Raw genomic sequence first — 27,894 nt, 5'->3', positions numbered from 1 at the left:
AACTCCCGCAGCGTCTCGGCGGCCGCGCGGGCCCGGCCCACTGCGGCAGCCGCGGGCGGAGCGTGGCGGCGCCCGGTGACGAGAGGGGAAGCCCGGAGGGGCCCGGGGGAGGGCTCAGCCGTGGCGTGAGGGGGCGCGTATTTAAGCTCGTTTCCCCATTGAGACCAGCGATGGAGGGGCAGGTAAGCGCGAAATGCCCTGGTCGTGTGGGGAGCGGTGGGACCCTCCAGGGATGGCGGGCGGTTAGCGAGGGGAGAGGGAGAGGGAAAGGAGCGGAGAGGGGTATTCTCACACGGCAGGGGTTAGTGATCCTCATGACAAGTACCTTCAAGGGCGTCAGTTTAAAAAGACACTCACAAAACCTCAGTATCTAAAGTTCAGTCCTATCTTTTATATCTGCTCTTCCCTTTAGTTAATTGCACCTGCCTCTGAAAATCAAGGATCCACGATCCACAAAACACGATCAGGAGTTTTGTTGTGGGAAAAGCGTAGGACACCGAGAGCTCGTCAGAGCGCTCAGTCTCCGTACGTCTGCTCTTGTCTCACCAGCTGCCAGCAGGTGTCGGGGATGCCGATTCCACGGGCCTTTCCTTCCTGGAGCATCACCTTCCCCTGAGCAGCTGCCCGAGAAACTGCATGCATAGGTTCGGAGGAATTTGAAAAGCTTAAATCTGAAAATCTTGTCTTTTATAAATGGCACACGAGCTACCCATAAACATGAAAATACACCCAGGTGATCCATTAGACATCCCTCAAGGCAACCAGAACAGTAGTTGTGGTGACCATCATGCTTGGTCACCTAGTTGTACAACTCAACTTTTCCTTCACAATTTCTCCAGTCATCTGTCACTTTGTGCTGTCAGTAAACATAAACCTTCTAAGCCAGTATACCTGAAAAAATCACAAGTTTGGGTAAAAATGTGAAGTTAAAATGGTGCTACTTTTAAAGTTTGTTACTTTGTATCAGACTAATGCTGTTTTAAGGGAATTAACTGAGAATTAATTTTAAAACAGCTTTTTAAAAATGGACCTTCATATTCACTACATTTAATGTCTTTCCTTGCTAGCTCAACATCTCATTTAACTTTTATTTTGTTGTGTTGTTCTGCTGTTGTTTCCTTCTTTTTAACATCTAGATAATTGGGCACATTTGGGCTTTATCTTTTATGTTCTCCATTCTGCAAGGCTCACATCTTGCTTTTCGTCATCTTTTCCTTTTCCTTTTCCTTTTCCTTTTCCTTTTCCTTTTCCTTTTCCTTTTCCTTTTCCTTTTCCTTTTCCTTTTCCTTTTCCTTTTCCTTTTCCTTTTCCTTTTCCTTTTCTTTTCTCTTCCAGTTAATTACATATTCAGCCTTAGCTTTTGCTTTGGTTTTTTTTTTTTAATTATTTATTTAGGTCTCTGCTTATTTTTCAGACAGTATTCTGTGCTGCAGAGTGACACGGAAATATGTAATGTGATTTTGTTTCATCCAAACAGAGCTTATTTCTGTTGAAAGTAATAAGTAGGAAAAAAATTGGCATCGACCTGTTTTCTCTGGCCTTAATAAAAAGGCCATTGCTTCTGTCTGGAGGGATGTGCTCATACAGGTACAGCAATAAGTCTGGAACAACCTGTTTGTACCAAGCAAGGTGCAGTACAGTAATCTTGCAGTTAATAGTGAGCAGCTCATGGGTATTACCACAGGCCTGGTTCCTAGGGTATATCACCGTGTCCCACAGCCATAGGGAGGAGGAGGAGAAGATCCAGCAGGCAGGAATTGTGCAGCAAGATTGATTTATTTAATTATTTTACAAACTCTTTTATAGACTTTTTTCTTCTCAGTCTAATTGGACAAAGGACCAGCCACCCCTTGGGGGTGATTGGCTAAAATCCTAAAACATCCATTGTCAAAATATTTTTCCACTATACCATAAACAAGACTTTTCAAGGTTGCAGGTGTCTTGGTTGTTTACATTCCCTGCTACCTCTTCTGTGAGAGAGAAAAAGTCTCTCACGGACTTACAAAATAGCAAGAAAATCCTCGCTAACAGCATTTTTGTACCTACACATGGGATTTCTGGGCTAGGACCTTGGACTGACCTCTGAGTGCTCTGGGGAAGTGAGCAGTATCACAGTGTTTCAGCTGAGCTTCTCCTGGGTCCCATTTACTGACATTTTCCTTCATTCTCACTTTTTGATTTACTTGTAAAGCCATGGGTTGTGCAATTCATGAGATGAAAGCTGGTATAACAGTGAAGGTGAAGAGATGTGACTGTAAATGTTTTGGACGCTCTTTTTCTTTTATGACCTTTGCTAAATATTTTAGTTAGAAATTTAGTGGTTTGGTCCAAAATACTCATTACTGTTTACCTTCTGTGAGATAAGAATTAGGAGAAAAGCAAAGCAGGCACAAAACTTGAAAGAAAATATAAAAGTTTATTAATAGACCTAAAAGAAGGGAAAAAAAAATAAAATCATACCACACCTTCAGAACACTTCTCCTCCCCCACCTTTCTCCCTTCTCGAACTGACAATGCAAAAAGACAATAGCCTTGTTCAGTTCGTTTAGGAAGAGAAGTCTCTCTTGCTCATACTGTGGAGACATTATCACAACGAGACAGCTGCCTGGGTTGGTTCTTTGCTCGCAATGTGAGTCCCTTCCCCCGACTTGCAGCTTTCCCCCCAACTGCTTTCGAGGGTCCAATTTTGAGCTACTGGGGTACAATTTTAAGGTTGAGCCGTTCAGAAACAAAACTTCTCTTCACCCATCTCTGGGAGCATTTCTGTCTCTGAGAATAGAGGCCCTCCTCCTTTCCTGCGAGAAAAAAAGCATCTTCATCTCTAGGACTATCTCTGGGAGTATCTCTAGGAACAGAGGCCTCATCCTTCCAGTTGGAGCAAGAGTCCTCACCGCTTCCATCTCTCCCTGTTCAAATTTCTCTTCAAATCACAGCTGCTTCAGCATTTGCTTGTTTCAGCATAGGTGCTTTTGCTCACAAGTTGAATGCCCCACCTGCCATGCTTCATGAAATTACCGTGGGTACTCTTGATATATCATAGTCCATCACCACCATAGCTTTACAACAGAATTTGAGCTTTAAGCATCTCCTCTTTCTCCTCCCTCAGGTTTTCAGCTCTTCACAGCACTAAAAGGGTTAATCTCACCTAGGCCTTGCAGCTGGAATGTTGCTTATCGATGTTGGTCACATGATCTTAGCAGCTTCAGCTGAATTCTTTGGGCAGAATTGGAGAGGGGGAGCTGCTCCAGTCTGCACATAGCAGGGCCGGGATGGGGGGGTGGGGAAGCGGGGCCGCGGGTGGAACAGGGCCCATTGGCTCCAGGATGGCTGTGCCCCAGCCTGGCCTGGCCTGGGCCTGGCAGGCCCCGTACGAGCCCTGCAGCTACCTGTCCCAGCACCGGAAATGAGACAGAGCTCCCCGGGCTTTGCCCATTCTTAAATGTGGACCACAGAGGCAGTCAGTTTTTTAAGTGGCTTAAAAAATTGTCATTATTCAAACTAACCAGCTGATAGGTTCTGTCAGGTCATAGAGGGAGCTGTAAGCAGCTCTTTGCAAGAACATCACTTCCGGGACTATGCTTGCTAACCTATGACAAGAAAAAACCTTCTTTTTTTCAGGAGTCAGCTTGCAGTCCTGCTGGAGTCTTTTCATGCCTTTTCATTATCTTAAACCTCTTTGCCTGTGTCACTTTGTCAGGATCCAAAAATAGTTACTAAGGTAAAGGACAAAAAATATTCAGGATGAAGAAGTCATGAATGACAAACACAAACTGGTTTTCAGAGAGAAGTTCAAAAACACTATAATGTAGTCACAGAAAGTTCAGGGTTCATAAACATTTTTTCCCTCATTGTTTCTTTTTTTTTTTTTGTTGAACTCAATACCGTGCATCTAAGGTTTAGAAGAAGATGACATAAGGGAATGATACTGATTTTATTCATGTACCAAATTTATAGTCTGTGGAAGAATCTAAGATGGACATTGAAAATGTCTTGCTATTTGAAAATTACCTTCGGTTTTAAAGTGACTGTAATCTTTGTTAGGCACTAACTTTCTTGGTAATATATACATGAATTTGAAACATGTAAGGAAAATAAATCTTTAAAAATCTGTGATATTTTCAGTGCATCCAAATGGCTGAGTCAGGTAGAGGAGGAGGATGTGCTTCATTTACCTTCAGCATTGAGGCTATTTGCTCTGGTAAAGATGCAGCTCTACCTGATGTCATCTGTAAGCCTCCACTACCATTTCAAGTACAGCCAGTATCTTGGAGCACACTCTGTGTTCAGGTAAAGTGTGTTTATGCTCATGCTTAGATAATGTAATGAAATATATGAAAAATCCTAAGAACTTTGGATTTTATAATAATGTAAGTCACCATTTTTCTTACTATTACTTTCCTGCCCCTTTGGTAACTGTTGTATCCTATATTTAACTAGATTGCTTGCAAGGTGTTAGTGTGTTGAAGTTCTCATCATGATTTGGTTTTCTGGACATTACAAGAATGGAAACACTGGATACTTGAGTCTGAAATGAGTTTACATTAATCTTTGAAGCTATAAATGGATTTGCTGATTTTAGAAAATTACTATTTATGCAAACATGAAAGATTGTGTATGGTTGTCCTGTACCTCAGAAGGCAGCATTTGAAAATAACTGAAAGATACTTTTTGTAATTAAGGGAGCTTAATTGAGACTTGGCATTTAGGATGTATTTGAAAATCAAAGGGGAATAAAGACCATTTTTTGACTGTGTTTTGATGTGCAAGGAAGCTTTTGACTTACTGAATCATATATTATTCATCCTCTTAGTCCAGCATTGCAATTAAGATGTGTGATTTCATATAACTACGTAATCTGTAACTGTTTCTTATGTGAATATTGCAGGCTGCTTCGTAGCACAGTTCTGTGCCATCTGAATTCTGTATACACTGCAGCTTTTGAGGTACAGTCAGCCTTACAGGAGAATTACTAGCCCCAGCATATTTAATGTCACCCATGGAGAAGTTAGAAAAGCTTTCTTCCTTACGTGAATAAAATTTCAGAACCAAGTCGAAGTTCTCAGGGGAAATCTGATGCCATTCAGGAAAATCAGAGTTAACCCACATGTATAAATAGAGTCAATGAAAAATTCAAGTGTTAGGTTTAATGACTGGATAATGACCAAAAGTATGTTATAGCTTTGACTAATTTACAGTGAAATTATTTGAAGCAGTGAATTATTGCCATTGCATATTTTTATTAGACACATTCTGAGTTTACACAAATTTTGTCTAAATGCAATTAGAAACCCAGTTAAGGAGCATCAGCTTACCATCAGCAACATTAAGTGATTTAAAGTGTTGGCCAACAAGCAAATATAGCTGGAAGCAGTAAGCTCCTTTTATTGTCCAGATCTGGGACTTGTGATAGCACTTCATGCTTTGCAACGTACCACTCAGGTATTGATTGAGCACCATTCATCACATGAGAGGAACAACATAAATTCTGTAATTCTGGCTGTATTAGTCTGGATATTTTAAAAACTGTTTCTGCATATTTATCTTTCTCAATTTCAAGATTCAAGTTAAACAAAACACCCCAACAACAAACCCCAAGAAAACCCACTAAAAACCTCCCACAAACCCCAAAAATCCAACCTTTAACAATTCTTTTAAATTCAACTGGTAGAAACTGAATTTTTTGAGGGCCTGGTTTTATGACAACACAACCTGTTTCCATGAAAATGGTCATGGAAAGGGTGCCCGTGTTATTCAGGTATCATACTTAATGCAGCTATTACACTATCTTAGAAGAGGTTAAGGCCATCACTACCCTGACTGAAGAGAGAAGGAATGGTTTCTGAGTAAGTTAGGTTGGTGAGAATAACTAATTTTGGCAATTAAGAGTTTAGGATTACTATAAATGACTATTTAACAGTTTTATTATATTTTTTCCTTGATTTTGTGATACATTCTTGCAGAAAGGTACAGTGAATTTATAAAAGGTATAAATTTGGATGTAAACACAGTTACTATGCATGTCAAAATGCAATGAAGTGTACTTGAGAAGTAATATAGTGCATTTTTGCACTCTTTTTTTATTAGCTATGTTTCTTGTAGCTTTTATTAGAGTACCTGTATATTTGGTGGATATCAGGACCTTATAAATAACAAACACAATTCGTACAAAGTACAGAAAATAAGCCAGTGCCTCTGAAAACAGGAGAAGACGAAGATTACATGTCCTTAAAACAAGATCTTAGAGGAACTATGAAAATGCCATGCTTCTTGGCACTAGGAGACAAACATCAAGGCTTGTTTGTGTGCTTTTTATTTTTATTTATATCTTTATTATTATTCTGTGAAGGCTGATGTAGTGAAAAGCACGTGTTGAGGATGAGTTTCATACTGATAATGAAGAAGTAAAAATGGCAGCTTAAAATAATAGGGAATTTTTCTGCTTTTACACTTACTCAAGTGCTGTAACTGGAAAGCAGCTGTATGGAAAAGAGAGGTATCAAACATCTATTCCATTTGGTATACAGTAAGAAACATATAGACCATCTACATGCAGTCTTTTCAATTATATGCCAGCCAATACAAGCCAATTTGGCATTTCTACGTTACAAAACCCTAAAATTTTTCATCAGAGCAAAGACATTTGTATTAAATACTAGTGTTGAATTCAGCTTTCATTGAAATAGTGTAAAGACATACTGAAAATAATCAATATTATATTTAATAGGTGGACATTGTAAAAGGTAGTTAGCTTTTTTCCCCCTAAGTCCATTCAGGAAATATTGGTAAGTGTTACTGACAAGTCCCTTGAAATATGAAGATTGACGTGAAGATAAGTGATTTATTGAAGTTTTTATCAGAAGTAGAGCTGGATTAGAAGCCAAATCTTGATCTTATTTTGTGGGACCTAAGATTTTCTTTTGCTTATACATAACTAAAAATTAATTGCTTTGTTATTGTTTGATAACAATAAATGCTGGAGTAATACTTGACATCCAGTCATACATCATTGATACTGTTAAAATTCAAGCTTCCTGGTCAGAAAACTGAGCTAGAGGAGCTAGTGGGAAAGAAGGAATATGAAAGACTAATAAGAAAGACTTACGTGTCTGTTTACCATACTTTGAGGGTATTGTAAATCTAGAAGTCACTGGACATGATTACTGTGAGGAGTGCTTATTTTCATTCATGATTTTTGGCCTAGTTTTATCAGCTGCTGAAGCCTTATTCTAAATGTTATAAATGGCAAGGGCTATTACAGCTTTGTAAAAGCATTTAAAAAATCTGAATTGGATAAACACTGGATAATCTTTTCCTTCCTATCTTGTGCTGATTTTGAATAATGAGAGCTGACTTAAACTCTAAAATGTAAGGTGTCATTTCCACCCGAAACCCATCAGAATATTATCTGGCTAAATATTAATGATATTGATAATGTATAGGTTCATAGTCCAATCCCCTCAGAATTTTTGGTAATTTCTGTTCATGGTGTAATGGTGAATTCTAGATGTTTTTGAAACTGTATGCAATTTTTTTTACGAGGCTTTGAATTCAACACACCTTATTGTCCAATTGTCCATGTACTAAAGCCATGTATAAAATGGAGCAGCACTCTGCAGTGCGAGCAGTGAACACACTGCCAGCCAGATGCTGTGGCTCACAAAAGACAGGGTTTTTCCCCTGATCTACAGCTGGAGCCCAGGTGGTGTGACCAGGTAAAACTGAGGCAAGAATAGATCTGATCCTTATTGCTGGATCCCTTTATGATTATAGAGGAATTTTGAATTACTCCTTTATCATGTTGTCTTTCATCTTCTGAGTAAACAGATACCAGTGTCTTTGGATTCTCATCTCACTAGAGGCTTTCTGGGCTCTTGATCTTTGACAGGCTTGAAGTTTGCTATTTCTGTTAGAGGCACAAAAAAGGAAACTACTATGTCTGAGAGCCAGCCAGGGTTATTTCCAGTGAACCAGCTGCTTTATGAGAAAATGTTATCTCTCTTTTCCAGCTTTACCTTATGTGATCATTCTTACTGTTCACCTCAATATTATCTTTGTTCCTGCAACCTTCTTTCTGAGATGGAGAGATCTCTCCTGACACAGCCCGCTGTGTTGGCTGAGGGAATTGGTGCTGCGTCTTCCCTGAGCATCCTTGAGGAATCCGGCACTCTCAGGGAGGCCGATCCTCATTGGAGACACCCAGGAGGAGCTCTGGAGCCTCCATGCAAACCCCCACAACTACTGGTGCGATTGAGAGCACATCACACACACAGGCACACCAAAAACATTGACCGCAGATGAAAGGAGCTGAGTGGGGTCCTGTGTATGGTTGTCCACAGGTTTTTTCTGGGAAGTATCAAGGGACGAAGGATCAGGATAGTGGAGGGTCCAGGGGTTTTATAGAGGGATGAAAAACCAATCAGGAGAGAGCTGGGGGGGGGGCACAGACTGGAAACCAATAAACCAATGGGATAGGAGAGGGGCGGGACAAAGGAGACGGGGACCAATGGGGCATTGAAGAACAGGGAACATTCTAGAGCTTACACTTATTAAACAGGCAGCGTACATATTAAAAGCGACATCCATAGAAAGGGGTGGAGGGCCAGCGGGCCAACCAGAAACCATTAATTTGCCTAGAAAAGCAAAGGCTTGTGGGAATTTGCTGTAAGCTGGAGGGAGATGTTATATCTCAGAGCCGGCTCACCACAAGTTTAAGGCTGCACTTGGGCCTTGTGGCTCTCCAACCACCCCAGCAGCAGCCACAACTGCTGCAACACTCTCTTCGCTGCTGAGTGTACTCCTTACTAGAACTGCCCTCTTTGAAAACTGTTTTTTTCCTACCAAAATTAGCAGTTGCAGGGGAAGCAGGTAGACAGCCACTTTATATTCAAATAATGCTTCAAATGTTCTCATCACCTCCGCAAGGGTAAGTTGGTAAATTGAGGTATTTTTTTACTTAATCTTTAGTTGTTCAAAACTGCCACATCTGAGGGGTGGGTTATAATTACATCAGTGATGGTCTGCAATTTAAAAAGCTTGGTTTTATCTCAGTTGCAGTGTGCAGTCTTCTCTGGGACTGCATTCTGTGGGAAAAGTGGTCTAGCTTTAAGAAAACTGCAGAGTAGATTATTCTTAATGGATCTTTTCTGTTACCTGGTTTACAAAACATCTTGTAAAACTAAGAGGGCGTTACGGGGTGGACTGTAAGCAGGAACTTCATGAATTGTTTTTGCTACAAGAGTGAATGGATTGTTATAACACCTCAGAACAACATACGTGAGCCAAGTGGTCCTTTGAAGTGTGAGAAGGGAAACATTTTGGATGTAGCTGCCTCTTTCATTATTCAGGTAGTAAATGAAAGCTGTATCTCATTCTGGAAATTTTGATGTGTTAATGTGCCATATAGCATAGATTTCCATCATTCATTTAAATGCTAATTTTGAGTGTATAGCAGGCATTTTCTATAGAAAGTTCTTTATTTTCCTCACTACATAAGTTATGAATTACTCATATTTTTCCTGTCGGTATATCTGCCAAGACTGGGTGATTGCCACCTTGGCAGTGGTTTGGAATTAGTTCATTAGCTGTGAGTGGCAAGAGTCAGTCAATGTATTTTTTTACTGATGGTATCAGCAATTATTTATTCACTAAAGAGCCTTGATTTGCAATCAAAACTACTAGTCTTTTCCTGTCATTGCTGATAGTTTCCTACAGTATCTATGAATGTGGCTTGAGACACTGTTATTTTAAATGTAGACGCTTTGTTGCAAAATTTTGAGAAGGTTCTGTTTGCCTTCATAATAGCTAAGTTTAAAATTTAGCTTCATTTATGATGTCTTCTTTTTCCTTGGTGAGTACACACCTGAAGGATGGGATGCCATACAGAGAGACCTGGACAGGCTGGAGAAGTGGGTGCACGGGAATCTCATGTTGTTTAATAACCTGGGTTGGGCCACTGCCAGCAGGTTGAGGGAGGGGATTCAGCCCCTCTTCCACACTCTGGTGGGACCCCACCTGCAGTTCTGCATAAGCTGTGGGGTCCCAGCACAGGAAGAAGAGAGACCTGTTGGAGCAAGTCCAGAGGAGGCCACCAAGTTGATCAGAGGGATGGAGAACCTCTCCTATGAGGAGAGAGTGAGAGAATTTGGATTATTCTGCCTGGAAAACAGAAGGCTTCAGGCTGACCTAACTGCAGCCTTCCAGTATCTGAAGGGAACTTACACAGGAAGGATGGGGCCAAGAACATGTAGTGACAGGACAGGAAATGAAAAAAATTGAAAGAGTAAGTTTAGATTAGGCATTAGGAAAAAATTCTTTACTGTGAGGGTGTTGAGGCACTGGCACAAGTTGCTCAGGGAAGGTGTGGCTGCCCCATCTCTGGAGGTGTTCAAAGCCAGGTTGGATGGGGCTTTGAGTAACCTGATCAAGTGGAAGGTGTCCCTGCCCATGGCAGTGGGGTTGGAATGAGATGATATGTAAGGTCCCTTCCAACCCAAACTCTTCTGTGATTCTATGAGTCTATGATTGTATGCTAGAAGTCTTTGATTCTAAAGGTCAAAGTCTATCTTGTTACTATTTTTTGGTACCATATCTGCAAATATTATCCCTAATTGGCTTAATAGTGCAATCAGATTCAGTAATTTTGCATGAAGCGGATTTTGCAGTTGCGTATGGTAATTTGGCAAGAAAAAATTAGACTGATTTAAAAATACTGAAGTTTCGGTATTGCTGTTGGCATTAGAGATTGTACATAAAAGGTTATTCAGTATAAATGGATGTACTTACACTGTATGACTACTGTATTATTTACAGTGCATTTCTCAATTTAGTTCTTGTGCCTGGAAGGAGGTTAAATGGCCGAGGTTAAGTGTTTGGCGGCTGTTTTGGATAGAATGCAAAGCTTTACAATTGCATTGTACTGGAAGTTTTGGGAGCTGATGATCAGACTGAGACACAGCCTTTTGAGACCTGGGAATACTGGTTACTCTTTATGGTTAACGTAGTGAAGTTAAATGCTACTCACTGGTTTTGTAGTAAAGGTTTGATTGTGAAACTCTTGAATAGAGAATTAGTGTTACATTTGATGTTTCAACCTAGTTTCCCAGTTTCCTTGAATAAATCTGCATTTAACAATTTCATGCTTTTCAAGGACAAAAGAACGAATTTGGAGTATTGAGTGGTTTTGGTTTGTTTTGGGGTATTTTTTTTTACCGTCTGTAGTGGTTTGGTCCAAGATACTCATTACTGTTTACCTTCTGTGAGATAAGAATTAGGAGAAATGCAAAGCAGGCACCAAACTTGAAAGAATATAAAGAAGTTTATTAACAGACCTAAAAGAAGGAAAAAAATTATACCACCTTCAGAACTCTCCTCCTCCCCCCACCTTCCTCCCTTCTCCCACTGACAATGGAAAAAGACAACCCTTAAGATGTTCAGTCTGTTTACCACTTCCATAATAACCTTGTTCAGTCCATTTAGAAAGAGAAGTCTCTTCTTGCTCGTGCTATGAAAACAGTATCACAACAAGACAGCCACCCACTTCCAAATATTGTTCAGTCCATTCAGGAAGAGGAGTCTCTCTGCTCGCATGCGAGTCCCTTCCCCCGACTTGCAGCTTTTCCCGCAACTGCTTTCGAGGGTCCACTCTTGAAGGTTTTTGGGGTACAATTTTAAGGTTGAGCCATTCAGAAACAAAAAACAGAGGCCCTTCTCCTTCCCTGGGAGCAAAGGGTCTTCCTCATCTTCATCGTTAGGACTATCTCTGGGAGCATCTCTAGGAACTGAGGTTTTCTCCTTTCCCATTTGGAGTAAAAGTCCTCATCTGGTCCATCTCTCCCTGTCCAAACTTCTCATGAAATTACAGCTGCGTCAGCATCTGCCTATCTCAGCACAGGTGCTTTTGCTTACGAGCTGAACACTCCACCCCCATATCTTCATGAAATTACAACGGGATACTCTGATCTATCATAGCTTCACAACAGAATTTCAACTTTAAGCATCTCCTCTCTCTTTTCTCAGGTTTTCAGCTCTTCACAGCAATAAAAGGGTTAATCTCATCTCGGCCTTGCAGCTTTGCAGCTGGAATGTTGAATTTTGCTTATCGCAGTGGAGAGGGGGCAGAGCCGAGCCGCTCTGGCCGCCCACGGCAAGGCAGTGGGGGGAAGGGGTTCCATGGCTGGAACAGGCCCATGGCTCCAGGCTGGCTGTGGCCCGGCCCGGCCTGGCCCAAGCAGGGCCTGGCTGGGCCTGCTGGCCCCCGCACAGGGCCTGCAGCCACCTGTCCCAGCGCCGGAAACGAGAGAGAGCTTGGGGGGGAGTTTGTCTATTCTTAAGTGTGGATCACAGAGGCGGTCACAACTTTAAGTGGCTTAAAGAATTGTCCATATTCAAACTGGCCAGCTGATAGGTTCTATCAGGTCCCAGAGAAAACTGTAAGCACCCCTTAGCAAGGATATCCCTTCAGGGACTATGCTTGCTAACCTATGACATCGTCTGACAACAGGAAAGTGTTCAATGTGGGATTAGAAAAATACACTATATGTTTAGTTACTTGAAAATATCAAGGACTGTGTCTGGATTGCCATTTAACTAGGTGAACTGAATAACACTTTGTATCCTTCTCTACAGCAATTGAGAGATACAGTCAAAAGGACCAGGACAATGAAAAAGAGCAGGAAACATGGACACCAGGTAATATCTGAGGTTATCAAAGGCTAATTTTCTGTGAGCCTGTGAAATGTTCTGCTTTTAAGTGTTTGATTTACTATTTTTCAAGGAATAAAAAGTATGAAATCTTTACCAAGTCATGTATTTCTTCCAACCCTGTATTGTTGAGAGGTATTGTTCTTTGCATGATTTCAGATCAAGCTAAGTATTGTTTTGTCAAAAAAAAAAAGGAAAAAAAAAGGAAATATTCTGATTTTATTTATTTACTCAGTTGTAGCCACTGATTTCCAGCACAAATGCAAACTTAAGTACTCACTTCTGCTCTCCTTTTTCCTTACTTGCTGCACAGATAACAGTTTTGAACTGGGAGCAAACACTGATGTTACTAAAAATAACCCAACCTGATGTCTGTCATGGGCAGCTGTGTTTTATAATATTAGCCTTCCCCAACCATATCTTTATAGCTCACTACTGCAAATTTCATTACATGATAATTTAGTAAGTTGAAGAGCTCATGGGCCACTGAAATGGTTGAACTTTGTCTCCTTGGGATAGAAGCCAGTTGTCATTATGTGGGTGAAATGGCAATGCTGACTCCTGTCCTCAATTTAAATTAAAGCTAGAATTCCTGTTCTGCTAAAACGTTTTGGCATGCATATAAATAGGATCAAGCACAGACAGGGTCCCTTCCTTTCCCTGATGGCAGGGGAAGGATTACTGCTGTAAATCATCATTTCTCTATACTAGAGCTATTTTCTGTACAAATTGGAGAAGACTCCCAAGAGAGATGAAACCAAAGAAGGCAAACAAAAAAGGTATGTTATATATTTTTAAGAAGCAAATATTACATAGTAGTTGACAGATAAAAGCCATACCTGAAGGTGGTTAGAGGAAAAATACGCTAGAAATGTTCATCAGTCTATATAATTAAGGGGTTTTGGCAGATTTTTTTCTAAATATTTTATTAGTGTGCCTGTCTTTCGTGGTTTTTGGTTTGCTTCTGTAGGATGTTTTAACTTACTGGAACAGATTTATCTTCCTTTTTTCTGCCTTTTGTATTGATGCACCATATTAACATACAAGATATGTAACAGTGAAAAATTAAAAAAAAACTACGAATCTTTTTGTTTTGAAAACTCATATCATTAATCAGCACTTATCCTTCTACTCAGTAGTAACTGGCTGTTCAGATTTCCTTTATATTTTGGGTTTCTCAATTTTCTTGTTTATGATTCGGTTAACTTTTGCATTTTTTTAAGCCTTTCATATGTCATTTAATGTAGATTATTTTCTGTTTTCCCTGGTTTTACTTTTTTGTTTCTTTTCAGCTTTCTTCTGCAGAATTGTGAACCAGATCCTTCAAAAGCAGTTGGAGGTGGTATTGGTAGTTCTTAGAGGAAAACAGATTTTTATTACACAGCATCATTTGTTTTTCAGAGTGTTTTCTAGTATGCATGACTTAAATTTAAGTTCTCTGTAGAAGTCTGTTGTTCAGATTATGTGAAATAACACTTGGCCTCCTGTGTTTAGCTGTCTGTTTATATGTAATTGTTTGCCTTCTTGTTCTTCGTCTCCAAATCCCTCATGTGTCAATTTTCAGTTGACAGATAAAATGGAAAAAGGAATTGGAATGTGTGTAGTCACAGAGACTGGATCAGCTGGAATCTTTGCTCCTTTTTAGAGCATCTTTGAAAAGCATGGTACTGAAGGTAGACTGTAAGATTCAACTGAAAACGAAATATTTATTTGCAAATTCTCCAAAGGTGGAACCAGAATATACCTGGGGTTTTATTCCAAAAGAAGAAACCACAGACTTTTATAAGCCTATGCACAATAGTTATCTCGCCAAGATCCAATGAAATAATAAATGAAAATTATTATTCCTTCTTAAAATAAGGTAGTGATTATCATAAAAAGAGAATCACTGCTGACTGGGAGAATTTTTCTCTTTCTTAATACCAGTTTTTCTACTGGCTCTTAAAAGTACATTCTGCTACATGTTATAGTGGCAAAGATCAGCTGATCAGAATTTGATTGGATTAAAAAATAGGTTCCCCTAAAAGCAAAACCTATGTGGGATTAGGGGTTTTTTGTGGACTCCTGATGATGCATTTAGGGGTTTTTTTGTGGAATCCTGATGATATAGTTATATGAGTCAGGAAGTTTGTACATAGCAGATCAGTGACCCATTAGAGCTCCTGGTATGTATCTTTGTTGTATTTTGAGGACAGATAACTTAGGTGACACTTTAACCATGGTGGAACAAAGGTGAACAAATAACAGAATTTGCACAGAAATTCAAACCAGGTTCCTACCATTCTCACTTTGTAGCTTGCAGGAGTGGTTTTGGAATCAGTACAGTTCCATGCACAGCGACAGCTTTACTTTTACACACCTCCCCTCCCTCTTTCTGGTTTCCCTGAATATTTTAATGGAAGACCTGATCACCTGCCTTCTCAGTGGCAAAACTTTGGATAGAATTCCACATCTCTCTCACACTGACCCTAGGCTGTGAAATGCAATATCCTAGATACCAGCAGTGCCTGCTGAAAAAATAAAATAAATACATAAATAAATAAATCTGGGTTCAGCTGACATTGTAGGCCAGCCATATGCATATGTATATAGCACTCAGACATAGGCATTTTAGCCCAAGTACTGTGAGACCAGGTATTTGGGAATCAAATTAGATTGCATTCCATTGCACCTCTAAGGTATATAATGTAGGGAGCTATTTTCCTTGAAGTGCTAACAATGGGTCAGTGTCTCTTAATTTTATAAGGACCAAAGATGCCCAGTTTTTAGAGACAAATCTCACGTTTGCTCTATATGCATTATTTGTAAAAGCCTGCAGGAGTTTGTGCAGGTATGATAATTCTGAATTGCACTTTCCACTTGTTTTCCTTAAAAGCCTACTTCATTCTGGATGTGTTTGCTTTGATGCTGTTGATGATATTTTTACAAAACAGCTTGACTTCCCTCAGCTCTTTGCATTGCTTTAGTCATATAATTCTTTCCTAGGCAAAACACTGGAATAAACTCAATGTTATTTATGACAAATGCTTTTTGACAAAATACAGTTATTTTCTCAGCAGTTCTCAGTATTCTGCTTCCTTGAGTATTAGGCTGATATTTGGGCAACTTTGGTTTAGGGTGCTTCCATCCAGGTAACTCTTACATGGGTATATGGAATGCTATTTTTGACCTTTGCTCCACCATGTAGTTAATCAGGGAGTGACTTGATAAAGATTATGTTCATGAATCAGGGGACTAAGGAGAAATACACAACAAAGAGTCATTAGATGAGAGCCAACTGTTGTCTAAAAGCCATGCAGCTATTGTAATCATGCCTTTTGTTAGAGCCAATGAACTTCTGGCATTTTTTTACATCTACTTGTCTGAAGCACCCACCTGTCATTAATGTCTTGTATAGATTAGTAACAATGAGTTTTTCTTTTCAAGATTATGAAACGTGAGATTTTGTTCTAGTTTCTTAACATATTTTAAGTATATAGGTGACTAGTATTTTGTGAAGCTGAATGTTGTACTTCAGCCCAGCCTTTGGTCAACTACTTGTTCAGACTGAATTTCAGACTGGCCTTCTAGGCATCTCTTAACATAAATCAGGCATTTACATCTCTATGAGTGATGTACCTCAAAGTCCAAGGTAATTTTAATACAGAAAGTATGGGATTTCCCTGGCATATTCAGGATGTATTTGCTCTTAACTAAAACAAGAGAATTCGTCTTTTTCACATTAAAAAAAATAACAGTGATATATTTTATTTCACCAGGTGCAAAAACAAAAAAGGCAAAAATCTGATCCTAAAAGTAATCTGGTTGTGATTAAAAAAATTGAGGTAAGATGTGGCATATGGATGTGCATTATACTTCTAAATTTTACAGTAGAAATTGAAGGAAAATGAAAGCCAGTATGTTTCTTGGTACAAATGAAATAACCAGCACAGCCTTTTTCTGGTCTTGTCTTGTTACTCTGACAGACAACTGTTCTGCAGCGTGGTGGCGTGAGGGTTAGGGTAAGGATAGAGCCTGGCTGTGGAGAAATGACTTTCTTTGCTCTTGTTTGTACCTGAACGCAACAACCAGTTGGTATTCACTGGGTAGCAATACAGTGTAATGTGAACAGTAGAGCTACTATTGGAGCTTACAGGAGGAGGAATGTGTGCCAGTGCTTTTAAATCTCTTGCTGTTTCACCAATCTACTATGTTGGAACTTAAAACAATTTAGTAAGTTGAGAAGGAAGAAACAGAGAGAAACTTAGGAAGTGACCTCTGTTTTGTAGGCAGTTACTCACCATATCTCAGTGTGAACCTTAAAGGTGAAACAGCTTTGCATTTTTTCTCCTGGTGATCTACCAGTTTGATGAAATTATTACATACAGTATATGGTATTGCTTTATCAAGTATGACATGGCCTGTCAACTGTTCTAACAGTGCATGGTAAAGAGAAATCATCATCTCAGTTTATTACACAAGACATGCTTTTTTACGGCTGATGCTAGACCTAGTAAGTCCTTATTAAGTTCTTGTGCTTTACATAGTTTTGGTTTAAGTATTGACAGACATTTGCACAGCACTGTTACACAAAGTGTCTTGCTGTTAACTGCAGCTTAACTCTTCAGCAGTATGGAGGATATGCTGTTTCTGTAACGTGGGATTACCTTGTAAAGAGATTGCCTTATGACAGGAGCTAGAAAAGAAGGATGAGGAAGAAGAAAAATCCAAAGATGAGAAAGATGAAACAAAAGACAAAGAAGGTGAAGATGATGAAGCAGAAGAACCAGAGGAATATGATGAAGAGTATGAAGAAGTATAATGTTAAGTTTTCCTATTTACAGAGTCAGATCCTGGTCATTGATAGTGTGTTGGCTGGCAAAGAAATGTCCCTAGCTCCCAATAAGGGAGAATTGTTGTGGGAGAAATTGTTACATTCATGATTTTTGTTGTACTACATTGTATTGTAAATTTAAGTGAGTGTTCTAGACTTGTTACAAAGAGCTCTGAAAAAAAGATCAAGAACACAAGAATGTGTTCTGACACAATCAATTATACTCCTTTGCAGCGCTAAAAGTGCTGCCTCTTGTTTCATATATATCAGAACTTCATTACAGGATTTTCCTTCTTCATTCCCAAGAATCTATTACTGTTTTAAAGTGTGGATGCTCAAGTGCAGTTTAAATCATATTTCTTCTATAAATTGTCTTCTCCAGAATTGCAGTGATTTTTTTTTCCATGGGTTTAAGAAAATGACTACATTTCTTCCTATTTTGAAGATGGAGATGACTTTGGAGCTGTCAGTGATGACAATATGGATGAAGCAACATACTAACTATTGTTTCTACATGTTACACTGCTCAAACCTTACACTACTACTACAGAAGCAGAATTCTGGAGGTAGACTGGGTATCAATACACCTAATGCTTTAGCTCTGTGGTTTTAAGCAGACTCTCCAAAACCACATTGGAGTTTAATTGTACTGTGCTGTAAAAGAGGATAGGGAATCCTTTGTTAAGTTCTTCAGCAAAGTGTTTTGCAGACATGCCTTTTTAAGGTCCTCTAGAATGGCTGCTGATGGAGTAAGCTTTATGCCATTGTGTTTCCTCTGCACAGAAAAAGAACATATGCATTTTACTTGAAATTGTGTCTCAGTATTTGCACTAGTCAATTCTGTGCCTCAGCAGTCAACTCTTGAAACAAATAATGAAATTCTTGATGACCACAGTAAAAAAAAGACATACGGCCTTTATGGACATAAGCTGCTCATTGGCAGTTGACTCCTCTGAAGAACTTTATGTAACTTCTGAGTTCAGGGGACTGAAAATAATTGACAACTCTGCACTTTAACATAAACTGACTTGGAAGGACCTTAGTAATGTAGACAAACAACATGACAGTAATTTGAAGAACCATTAGTCTAGTTAGAACACATTGCCTTTAGTATTTTGGTAAAAAGGAACACACAAAAATATATTACTTTTATGAATCAGCATAAATCATAATTAAGGATAACTTGTCTTAGAAAGACTATATGGCAGAATTTAAGAAATTATGGAATCCTGGTTTACACGAGTACACTCATTAGTGACGAAAATTTCAGCCCTTAGCTTCAGTTTCTCCACTTGTTAGGGCAATACTTTCTTATCTCACAGAGCTGTTAAGTGAGCTGGCAGATGATAGCTATCTATGCAATTGTTGATGTACTTGTTTACTTTTCTACAGAACAAACTAGACAGAAACAGACAACAAATCAGTAAGAAATAAACCACAAAATGGAGAAAAGGAATGGGGTGAAGTATTTTAGTGCATTATGTTTTAATTAGAAAAAACAAGAGAATGCTGAGAAAAGCAAAACCTGAATGTTTGGGAACATCCTTTTTTTATTTAAGAACCAACAGCTGAAGTGTTGAAAACTTACTACTGAGATTAGATACTTGAAGAACACTGTCACAGCACATTCTCTGTATCTTACTGTCTTTTGATGGTAAAAAATACTATTTTTCAGTGTTATTACATTACTACTGATCAGGGTTTTTTTTGTTGGTTGGTTTTGAGTTGTGTTTTATTTTCTTAAGAAAAGTATTTCACCTCATTGGTGACTGGGAAACAAGTTCTGCATTATTCTGTGAACTTCTGTATGCAGTAAGAATTCGGTCCTTAAGGTGTAATTTTCAATGTTCTGATAAAATACCTATCATACGTAAAGGAAATGAAACTAAAATGCTGTGCAGGTCACACCTCAGACGTGTTAAAAAACTGTTGAAAATAACATTTTTACTTTGAAGTGTTGTTGACTACAATGTGTAATAAACATTCAGCTCCATTGCACAGGCAACGTATTCTGCCAGTTAATTTCTTTTTTAGTATCACACCATGAGCAGTTGTTTCTTGAATGGGTGTGCCTGTTTCTTATGTGTGATATACAAAACACAGAAGATGTGAATGAGGCAAGTATGCTGAAAATTAAATTCGTTTGCTGTGACTGTAACTGCTTCTGCTAGCTCTTCTCCCCATGCAAGGTGAATGGTGATACTCCTGTTCTCCTAACACAAGAAATGCAAATACATGGCTTTTGTCAAAGACAGAACTATAAAACTAACCCTAGAAAAGAGTTACTCCATGAGTAACAATTTGTTGACAAGTTGTGGCTTGCCTGAACAAGTACAATACCTTATTCTGTAACTGACAGTAATTCTTGAGGACCAATTACTTTTTCCATTAATCATTCTGCTAATGGGCAACCTGCTGAACTGTTGAAAAGTATTACTCTGGTAAAAATCTGGTATTTCTGAGACCTTTAAGATCTAAACTGTAGTCATCTCTATCATCCAGAGGGAGCTGCACAGTCTTAGGCTGGACCCTCCAGGATTAGTTTAGCAATGGCAAATAAGGCCATCACTTAGGAATGAGTTCTGCAAGGACAGAGATCAGTGCCAAGGCACTTCTGAAAAGCAGTGAGATTGTGTTCTTCCAAAGGTGTAACACCTGCACCTCTTTTTAGAAGCTGATTTTCTGACTGCTTAGAATTTGTTGCAAGACTATAATGACAATAAAACTTATAACTGTTCTTTGGTTTTCAGCAACCTTCAAATTTGGACACACATATATTCAAATCCTGTATTTATAGCACAGAAGAATAATACTGCTTTCAGTGTGTAGTCATATCACCATCTAAGAACTTTGCTGATCCCTCCCTTAGTTGTTCATACCTATTTCTGCAAACTAAGAAGTTCTCTGAAATTTATCCAGAAAAGTTCAAAGTTTACAAGGCATGAACAAGAGAAACCATTAAGGCTGCAGATACAGTATGTGAGATATGAATGCCATATGCAGCTACTACCTACAAAAATACTTGCTGTCCAAGGATTTTTATTTTAGATCATACATAAAAATTGGCCTAAACAAATCCAAGTAGTGGCCTGCTGTAATAAAACATACAAAGCACGTAGAACTAAGAATATATTAGATGCACTACTTTCACTGCAGTCTAAAATAAAATCTTTATTTTACATATATTGCTTATGTTCTTCTAAAAGCAGAGGACCAGAAGTATTTAAAATAAGACTTGCATCCTCACTCAGAAGTATTTCACAAAGTTGTATTTTCAGCCTTTATAAAAGTTACAAACACTACTTGTGAGAACTTACTCCTAAGTATATCATATTAAAAACATTTTGATTTTATATGATCCAACAGTGTAACATGCACTTAAGTTTAAAACCCACTTTTTGAAAAATGTGTTGCAATTAATCCAAAAGGTGATTTACAACTCAATTATTCTGTGTTTGTGGGGTTTTTGTCTTTTGTTTGTTCATTTGTTTTTGGGGGTTTCCTTTCTTTATTTGTCTTTTGTTTTGTTTGTTTGTTTAACAAGTCAGTTTCTAAAATACTAACTTCACAGATTTTAACTTGAATCAGATTTAAGTTGCCCACAGAGCAGCTACCCTATTTATTCAGGGCTGACATGTGATGATGCATTACCAGTTGTGTTGTACTTTGGAAAAAAGCTGTAAAGATCCCTGCGTTCTGCAGAAAGCCAAGCCAGCTGACGCTTGTAGGTTACCAGGATCAGGAGTCCGACACTCTTGAAAAGAAATCTACTGCATCTTCTGATAAAGTTAACTCTGTATTTAAAAATATACTATATGAAATATTCTACATAATACCTATGTAAAAACATGCCAGGCACTTGGTTAGAATGGACTATCGTCCAATAAAACAGCTGTCCCTTTGTGTTTTTCCAGAGACTGTTTATCCTAAGGTAAATCACGGCTCATCATCCTTAACTCAGTGCCAGTAAGCCACGTCTTCAACAGTGTAAAAGCCCAAAGTCTGGGACACACCAGAGGGCTCTTCAGCTGTACCACCACAGACCTCTGTAGCCATACATCAATAGGACAGAGACCTTCCTGACCTAGTCAAACCACAACTGAAGTTAATTTCACTTCTGCACTGATAGCAATTTAACAACCATCAGTTCAGGTATGTGCTGTAAATTAGGCTAATGCTGCATCATCACAATAGCTAATTTAATGTTCTTTGACAAATCCGTAAGAAATGACAGTATGATGTATTAGAACTGGTGAGTTTCAGCAACAGTATGATGGGGGAAGAAGCAAACCAATAAAAAGGCTTGCAGCAAAAAACTGACACATTATTTACCAACTTCCGTCCTGTACAGAAAACAGTTGCTTTCATGTGCCAAAGCTTTCTTTGCGAGTCACCTTTTAAAGTTTTAACCACAGAAACTGTATCACTATAGCCACCATAAATTATTTTGCAAAGCATCTTTTCATACAGCACAGAACTGCTACCTCAGTGTTTATGCTTGTCTTACTGGCATATTCCCTTAATGAAAAGAACTACTATTTAAACAGATCTTTGAAAACAAGTGTTATGCATACCATCAAGTTCATGCCTGTTTGTAGTCCCTTTCTAGTGTGGAGACTATGAGTAGGCTCACTATCTCCACAGATGCTCCTTTAATCAAAGGGTTCAAAAGCCACAGATCATAGTTCACATGCCTAACTGTACACCATTTTCCTTCAAGCTTTGGCCTGCCTCAATTCCAATATAATTCAAGTTGGCCAATTCTTGTTCATACACTTGGCATGCCAGTGAAGACTATCTGCCCACTTCTTGGGGCAACAGGTGTCCCCGGAATAGCTGGAGCCTAAGTCTTTACTCTCAGAATCTGATAAAGCACTGCGGAATACCTCAACAGTTAGTTTGGTAGTAAACACTGTTTTAAACAGGGCAATGGAATTCTTGCTCCACAAGGCAAATATAACAAAAAAAATTACAGGCACCATCTCAGTTTTTATTTAAAAGTATTCTGAGTACACAAGTACCTCCTTTGTGTATGAAGAGTCCGGAGATGTGCAGTTTTTATTTGTTTTTTGTTTTTTTTGTCTTGTAGCATTTTCAGATGGGGAAGAGGGGAAAACCAAGGTTGATCATGAAACTCCAAGAGAAACATTCAGGAGCACAGTGGTTAATGAATACAGCAGTATGTAAAGAACAATTCTGAAGCTGCAAGTTGTCTATTCTGCTGCAATTTGCTAGCAGGCATTAAATACCATTTGAAGTTTTCTAGGACATTTCAGGAAAAAGTTAAGTGCTTGAGGTTCATGGACACAAGACCATTAACATGCTCAGTGCCCACATGACTGCTGTCTGAAGAGTCAGTTAGTTCTGAACTGAGATTAACCGGAGGGGGGAAAAGTAAATCTATTAGCATAAAATAAGGAGTACTGGGGACATTAAAGCAAGGTTCTTCCTTGCTTCTTCGGTTCTTCCTTCATTCTACACACAGGTGACCAGATGAGAATGCAGTCCAGTCAGTTTTCACTAGGATGCCAAGGAAGAATGTGAAGTTTCAGAAAGACTCCTAAATGGACTGTGTTGAGGCACAGAATCACAGAGTAAATAAATTACCCTATTGCCTATACTGAAAAGTACTAAAGAATGGGTTGACCATAGGCACAAGATTTCAAGATTCCAGTTTAAGTATTTGCTACTGCTCCTGTAATAGTCAATTGTAAAAAAGAACTTCATAGTGGCAATTAATTATGGAATGATTGAGTTTTTAAAAAAATCTTACTCTATAGGAAAGATAAAATTATGAGAACACCACTTTAACTTACAACTGTAAACCTGATATTAAAATGTCAAGTGTACTATGAATTCTATAAATACTTTCAGATGCTTAAAAGTTAGATATCCCCATTTGCCCATTTGTGGGCTGTAAAAGACACTCACAGTGAGATTCCTTGTGTATTAGTTCAAACTACATTTTTTCACCTCATCATCAATTAAGAAACATGCCTATCAAAACAGAAAAAAGTGCAAAGCTTCAGAGATTACTTTATACCTTAATTTACACCCCAGTCTTGCAAATAGCCTGTCTCAGGCATATTCAGAGATTATGTGATCCCCAGAAATATCCCTGTAGTGGAACACTACCCATAAAGGCAAGTCACACATCAGTACACTTTTTCTCTGTGTTCAAGTGCCTTTTGCATTCCGTGGATTCCCCTTTACCTAAGGTTATGTTATGTATCTACAAATAACAGTTGTCTAGGATCTTCCATTGTTAATGCTGAAGGTCTCCTTGATTATCAACTTTTATAGTATTTGCTGGATTTATTCAATTTTCTATTTCTTTCTGACGCGATACTGCTGTGACAAAGAAATGGGGAGGGTCCACTGCAGAATGGTGACTGACATCTGCTTTCACTAGAACTTCATAATACAGGAGATAAAAAACTGGAGTTATTATGCCAATAATCAACATAATCACTACTGCTGTCCACCATCCTATACCCCAGTCTGCTCCATAGTAAGGATCCTTGCATTTTTCAGTTTTACCATCAGTTTCAAAACACATCTGTTGGGCTGCTAAAGCAGAAACAACTTCATTCAGATTCTCTCTCTTTGTATCATTGCACTTCACTATTTCTTCTATATCTCGATCGACTTCTTTTAAGAAGTTTCCAGCAGTCTCATTAGCAGAGAATTTATCACAAAGAGAAGTTTCCTGTACTTCTGGGGAACACAGAGCAGGCCGAAGAGCTGGTCTTCCTTTTGGAGAGATGTGGGTTTCAGTCAATACACTGAACTTTTTCACTGGAATTTTGACAGACCTCAGGGCAAAAAAATCTTGATCGTTGATAAGATTGTTAACTCTCTTGATATCTGCAACCTAAAAATGAAAACAACAGCTAAAACATCATACTCCATCAAACCAAAACTCTCTTAATGGTATTATACCCTGAAGAAATACAAGTCTTTTGTAAGGAAATAAAAGCCAAGGTCTTTGTTTTTGCCCTAGCCAAGGCAGCTCCCCTTTTCCGTATTCTTGCTCAAAATGAATCTCATTTTGTTCAAATGAAGTTTAGATTTTAAGTCTAAGTCTAAGGCAAGGCCTTTGGTTTATATTACCATTACCTTTTTTTTTTTTCCCCTAAATTGATGCCCATTCATACACTATGAAGTCAGAAAGGTCAAAGACCAAATCTGAACATTAATGATGATGTAAAAACCTCCTCACATCGATAAGAAGATTAAAAGTCACTTCACACAGATATATTTACTTATATGTGTGTTCAACTGTCAGTTGGCAATTATCTCTGTGAAATGAATGAGACTTTACCTCACTGTTTTCAAATTATGTAAATTACTGTTAATTTCTAATTCAGTGGAAAACTTCTGAGTAAGGAGTTATTACAAATTATGAGTTTGCAATTCATCTAGCCACATGGTTTTTTGCTACTTCTGGGGACTAAGACAGAACTTAACTAAGGCAGAAGTGTAACTTTTAAACTATCTTACCCAAGTCAGCTCTCCCCTTTCCCTATTCTTGCTCAAAATGAATCCCATTTTGCTTTCACTAAGTTCAGATTTTAAGCGTAATGTGAAATACTCTGCAGGAGTTTAAGTGGAAAATCACTGGTTTCATTTTCAGATGGTAACTCCCTTACTATAGAAGGCACCGCCACAAACTTCACCATAATGAAGTACTTTTGAATACATCATAATTCAGTGCTTTTCTGCAACACCTGCAAAGCACACAGGAACTGCGCCCATTTTGAGATGTACTGTACCCAAGTTCACAAGAATCTTTTTAATGTGCAGAAGTCTTTCAGTTCCTATGACAGTATATTTGTTATGTGCACAATGCGGAATAAATTAGATAAGAATAAAAGACTGCCAAATGCAACATTTACCCTACTAATTTATGATTCCACCACAATGCAACTTATACTTTCTGCCTCAAGCCCCAGGATCTCTCTTCCACATTCTCTTAAATTTGCAAAAAAGAGCACAATTCAGTTATCCTTCCTTTTTTAGTGAGGCCTGATTGAGTCATAATACTTAATTGCAGTAGATTCTGAAACCAAGATTTGATTAACAAAGCTAAGGCCTGTCACGATCAGGAAATAGTTATATCAAGACTTTAATACCTCAAGTCACAACAGGAGATCCCAATTGTGTTTCTGCCTGAAGAATTAGATGACAGCATATTCTGTAAATACAGATTTTGAACTTGACCTCACAGCACCTGTGCACTCAGCAGTCAGTCCCACCAACACGCACAGCTAATTTCCGGATAAAACTGGAAACATCACTCAAGACCAATGGCACTGCCTTACTCAGTACTGGCCGGCCAAAATTATTAGGTAGGCGGGACATTCACCAGACTAATGTAAGAACTGAGCTAGTAGTAGTGAGCACAAAGAACGGTGCAGGGGGTTGGAAAGCTCCCAGAAGTACAGCATGCTCATGCTTAAAATATTAGGGCAATTTAGCAGAATTCAAAAGAAAATTAAGGAGAATTTCTCGCCCTACTTTAACGAAATAAGGGTTCCACACAAACCCTTAAGATCGTTTACCAACATCCCCCCCTCATCACCCAGCCCAAACAGCGGATGCCACGAGAAGTGCCGACCTGTGACTGCAGCATAGCTTTAAGGGTAACAGTAGACTCTGAGAGTGTCACAACCAAAGCTATGCACTTGTTTCTCACAGCTGCATTAGTTTCAAGGGGAAAAGCCCACGGAACCGGAACCCTGTAACACGAACACTGCGACGTCATTTTCCACTTCTGAGAAATACGGCGTTTCCCACGCGCTGCCTCCGCGCGCAGCCGGCCCGGGCCGCCCAGGCACTTACCGAGCAGCAGAACTGCAGAGCGATAGCGTTCAGCGTGTCCCCCTCCCGGATGTCCTTCGTCACCAGGACGATATCATCCAGCCTGTCCCTCGACGCGCTCCGCCGGACCTTCTCCCTGCCCCGCGGCCGCAGCTCCGACACCTCGCCCTCCTCCTCGGGCCCCTCGCTCTCCGCGCTCACGAAGGGGTACAGGTGACCGCCGGCGGGCGGCTGCGCCACGGCGGGCGGCTGCGGGCCGCTGCCGGCCCCTCTGCCGGCCATGCTCCGCGGGTGGCCCTGTGGAACGGAACGCAAGCGTAGCGCCCTCCGCGGGGAGCCCCACGCCGGCCCCTCCTCCTCGCCCCCGCCCAGCTCCCTGCCGGCGCAGCAACGACCGACCCCGCCGCCCCGGGTAGGTGAGAGCAGTGCCGTGCCCTGCCCGACCCGGCCCGGCCCCACCGCCCCACTCCGCCCCGAGCCGCGGCTCTACTTGCCCCCGCTCCACATGGGACCCGCCGCGATGGCGGCCGCGCCGCCACGTCCGCAGCGCCGCCACGCCCCGGCGCCGGCCGCGCGCAGCCCTGGGGGCGGGGGTGGCGGGAGGCGGCCCCGGGGCTCGGCCGTGAGGAGCCGGCGGGGCGGGCCCGGCGGGAGAGCGGTCTCGGCACCGCCCGCACCGGCACTGCCCCGTACTGCTCCGCCCTGCACTGCCCGCGCTGTTCCGCCGCGGCCCACAGAGCGCTGTGGTGAGCCTCTCGGCATTGGAGGCCGGAGCGCGAGGCTGGGGACGAGGACGCACTTCACCCCCCGCCTTTCCCGCGAGCCGCCCGTGTGCTATCCCGCTATGGGATTTTCTTATCAATACATCACTCTTGGTGATCCTCCTTCTGGAGAAATTGAGGCTGCTCAGATACACGAAGTTGTTATGTATTTGGGTCAGTAAGAGGGTTCTTCTGAGACCCTTTTAGCCTGTTAGGTTCGCAGCTTCTCTCCTCATTCTGTACCTCTTAGTCCCGCCTGGCTCTTGCCGCCTTGCTGCGCCCTCAAAAGTTGCCGGGCAGTTTCTTTATATCCCTTCACACCCGTCCCCTCAGGACTAGTACTGCAGACGTACAGAAGTGCAGGCTGCACTGATAGATCTTTCTCACAAGAGAGGTACCACAAATTAAGCCCTATAGATATTTCAACTTTCCTTCTCTAGTAGAATCATTTTTATCTCTAACGGACTGTCAGCAGCTTTTGGGGTGCTGAGGGAATAGGCAGATGTCCCAGTTTTAACTATTAATCTAGTGTAGGTTTCTCCTGACACAGACTTGGAGGGAAGTTCTTGATTACAGCAGGACCAAAACCAGTATTCCTTAAAAAACCTGACAGCTCTAAGGTTAGGCTAAATATGTTGTAAAAAAATTGCTGAAGACAAATGTGTTTGCTAGTCTGCTTCCTAAACAGATTAGATTTAATCTTAAAGTAAATTTAAATAAGGGGTTTTTTTCCCTTTTGTTTTTGAGCCTTGCTATACAATGTTTCCAGAACAACCAAAGTGGCTAGAAACATGTCTG

At 40.1% G+C, this 27,894-nt stretch overlaps 2 protein-coding genes across 14 annotated transcripts; one reads left to right on the top strand and one right to left on the bottom strand.

Moving 5' to 3' along the window:
* Positions 1 to 64: 64 nt before the first annotated feature.
* On the top strand, positions 65 to 19,517 carry POLR3G (RNA polymerase III subunit G). 12 transcript variants are annotated; one of them, XM_069001686.1, is made up of 7 exons: positions 65 to 182; positions 4,123 to 4,287; positions 12,625 to 12,687; positions 13,411 to 13,478; positions 13,992 to 14,038; positions 16,458 to 16,523; positions 17,372 to 17,457. In XM_069001686.1, exons 1-6 carry the CDS (start codon positions 171 to 173, stop codon positions 16,484 to 16,486), a joined length of 384 nt encoding a protein of 127 aa, XP_068857787.1. In that variant the 5' UTR covers positions 65 to 170; the 3' UTR covers positions 16,487 to 16,523; positions 17,372 to 17,457. The 12 variants fall into 12 exon arrangements, with proteins under 12 accessions (XP_068857787.1, XP_068857784.1, XP_068857790.1 ...); XM_069001683.1 differs by having other exon boundaries at positions 13,992 to 14,047; XM_069001689.1 differs by having other exon boundaries at positions 17,307 to 17,390.
* Positions 19,518 to 20,663: 1,146 nt separating this feature from the next.
* LYSMD3 (LysM domain containing 3) lies at positions 20,664 to 26,903 on the bottom strand. Of its 2 annotated transcripts, XM_069001680.1 has the most exons (3): positions 26,830 to 26,903; positions 26,357 to 26,632; positions 20,664 to 24,386 (listed from the first exon to the last, which is right to left on the bottom strand). In XM_069001680.1, the coding sequence occupies exons 2-3, from the start codon at positions 26,615 to 26,617 to the stop codon at positions 23,832 to 23,834; spliced, it is 816 nt and encodes a 271-aa protein (XP_068857781.1). In that variant the 5' UTR covers positions 26,618 to 26,632; positions 26,830 to 26,903; the 3' UTR covers positions 20,664 to 23,831. The 2 variants fall into 2 exon arrangements, with proteins under 2 accessions (XP_068857781.1, XP_068857782.1); XM_069001681.1 differs by lacking the exon at positions 26,830 to 26,903 and having other exon boundaries at positions 26,357 to 26,705.
* Between the last annotated feature and the right edge of the window lie 991 nt (positions 26,904 to 27,894).

The sequence above is a fragment of the Aphelocoma coerulescens genome (assembly GCF_041296385.1).
Source record: "Aphelocoma coerulescens isolate FSJ_1873_10779 chromosome Z unlocalized genomic scaffold, UR_Acoe_1.0 ChrZ, whole genome shotgun sequence".
Lineage (NCBI taxonomy): Eukaryota > Metazoa > Chordata > Aves > Passeriformes > Corvidae > Aphelocoma > Aphelocoma coerulescens.
The sequence above is the reverse complement of the archived record's forward strand: the minus strand, read 5'-3'. Positions and strand labels throughout refer to the sequence as shown.

Bases quoted from the DNA above. Each gene is read 5' to 3' on its own strand.
- POLR3G (XM_069001682.1), top strand. The intron at 12,688-16,457 runs GTAATATCTGAG...TTATTTCACCAG, and splicing joins GCAGGAAACATGGACACCAG to GTGCAAAAACAAAAAAGGCA. The intron at 16,524-17,371 runs GTAAGATGTGGC...GCCTTATGACAG, and splicing joins TTGTGATTAAAAAAATTGAG to GAGCTAGAAAAGAAGGATGA.
- LYSMD3 (XM_069001680.1), bottom strand. From the start codon at position 26,617: ATGGCCGGCAGAGGGGCCGGCAGCGGCCCGCAGCCGCCCGCCGTGGCG. The intron at 24,387-26,356 runs GTAAGTGCCTGG...TTTCATTTTTAG, and splicing joins CTCTGCAGTTCTGCTGCTCG to GTTGCAGATATCAAGAGAGT.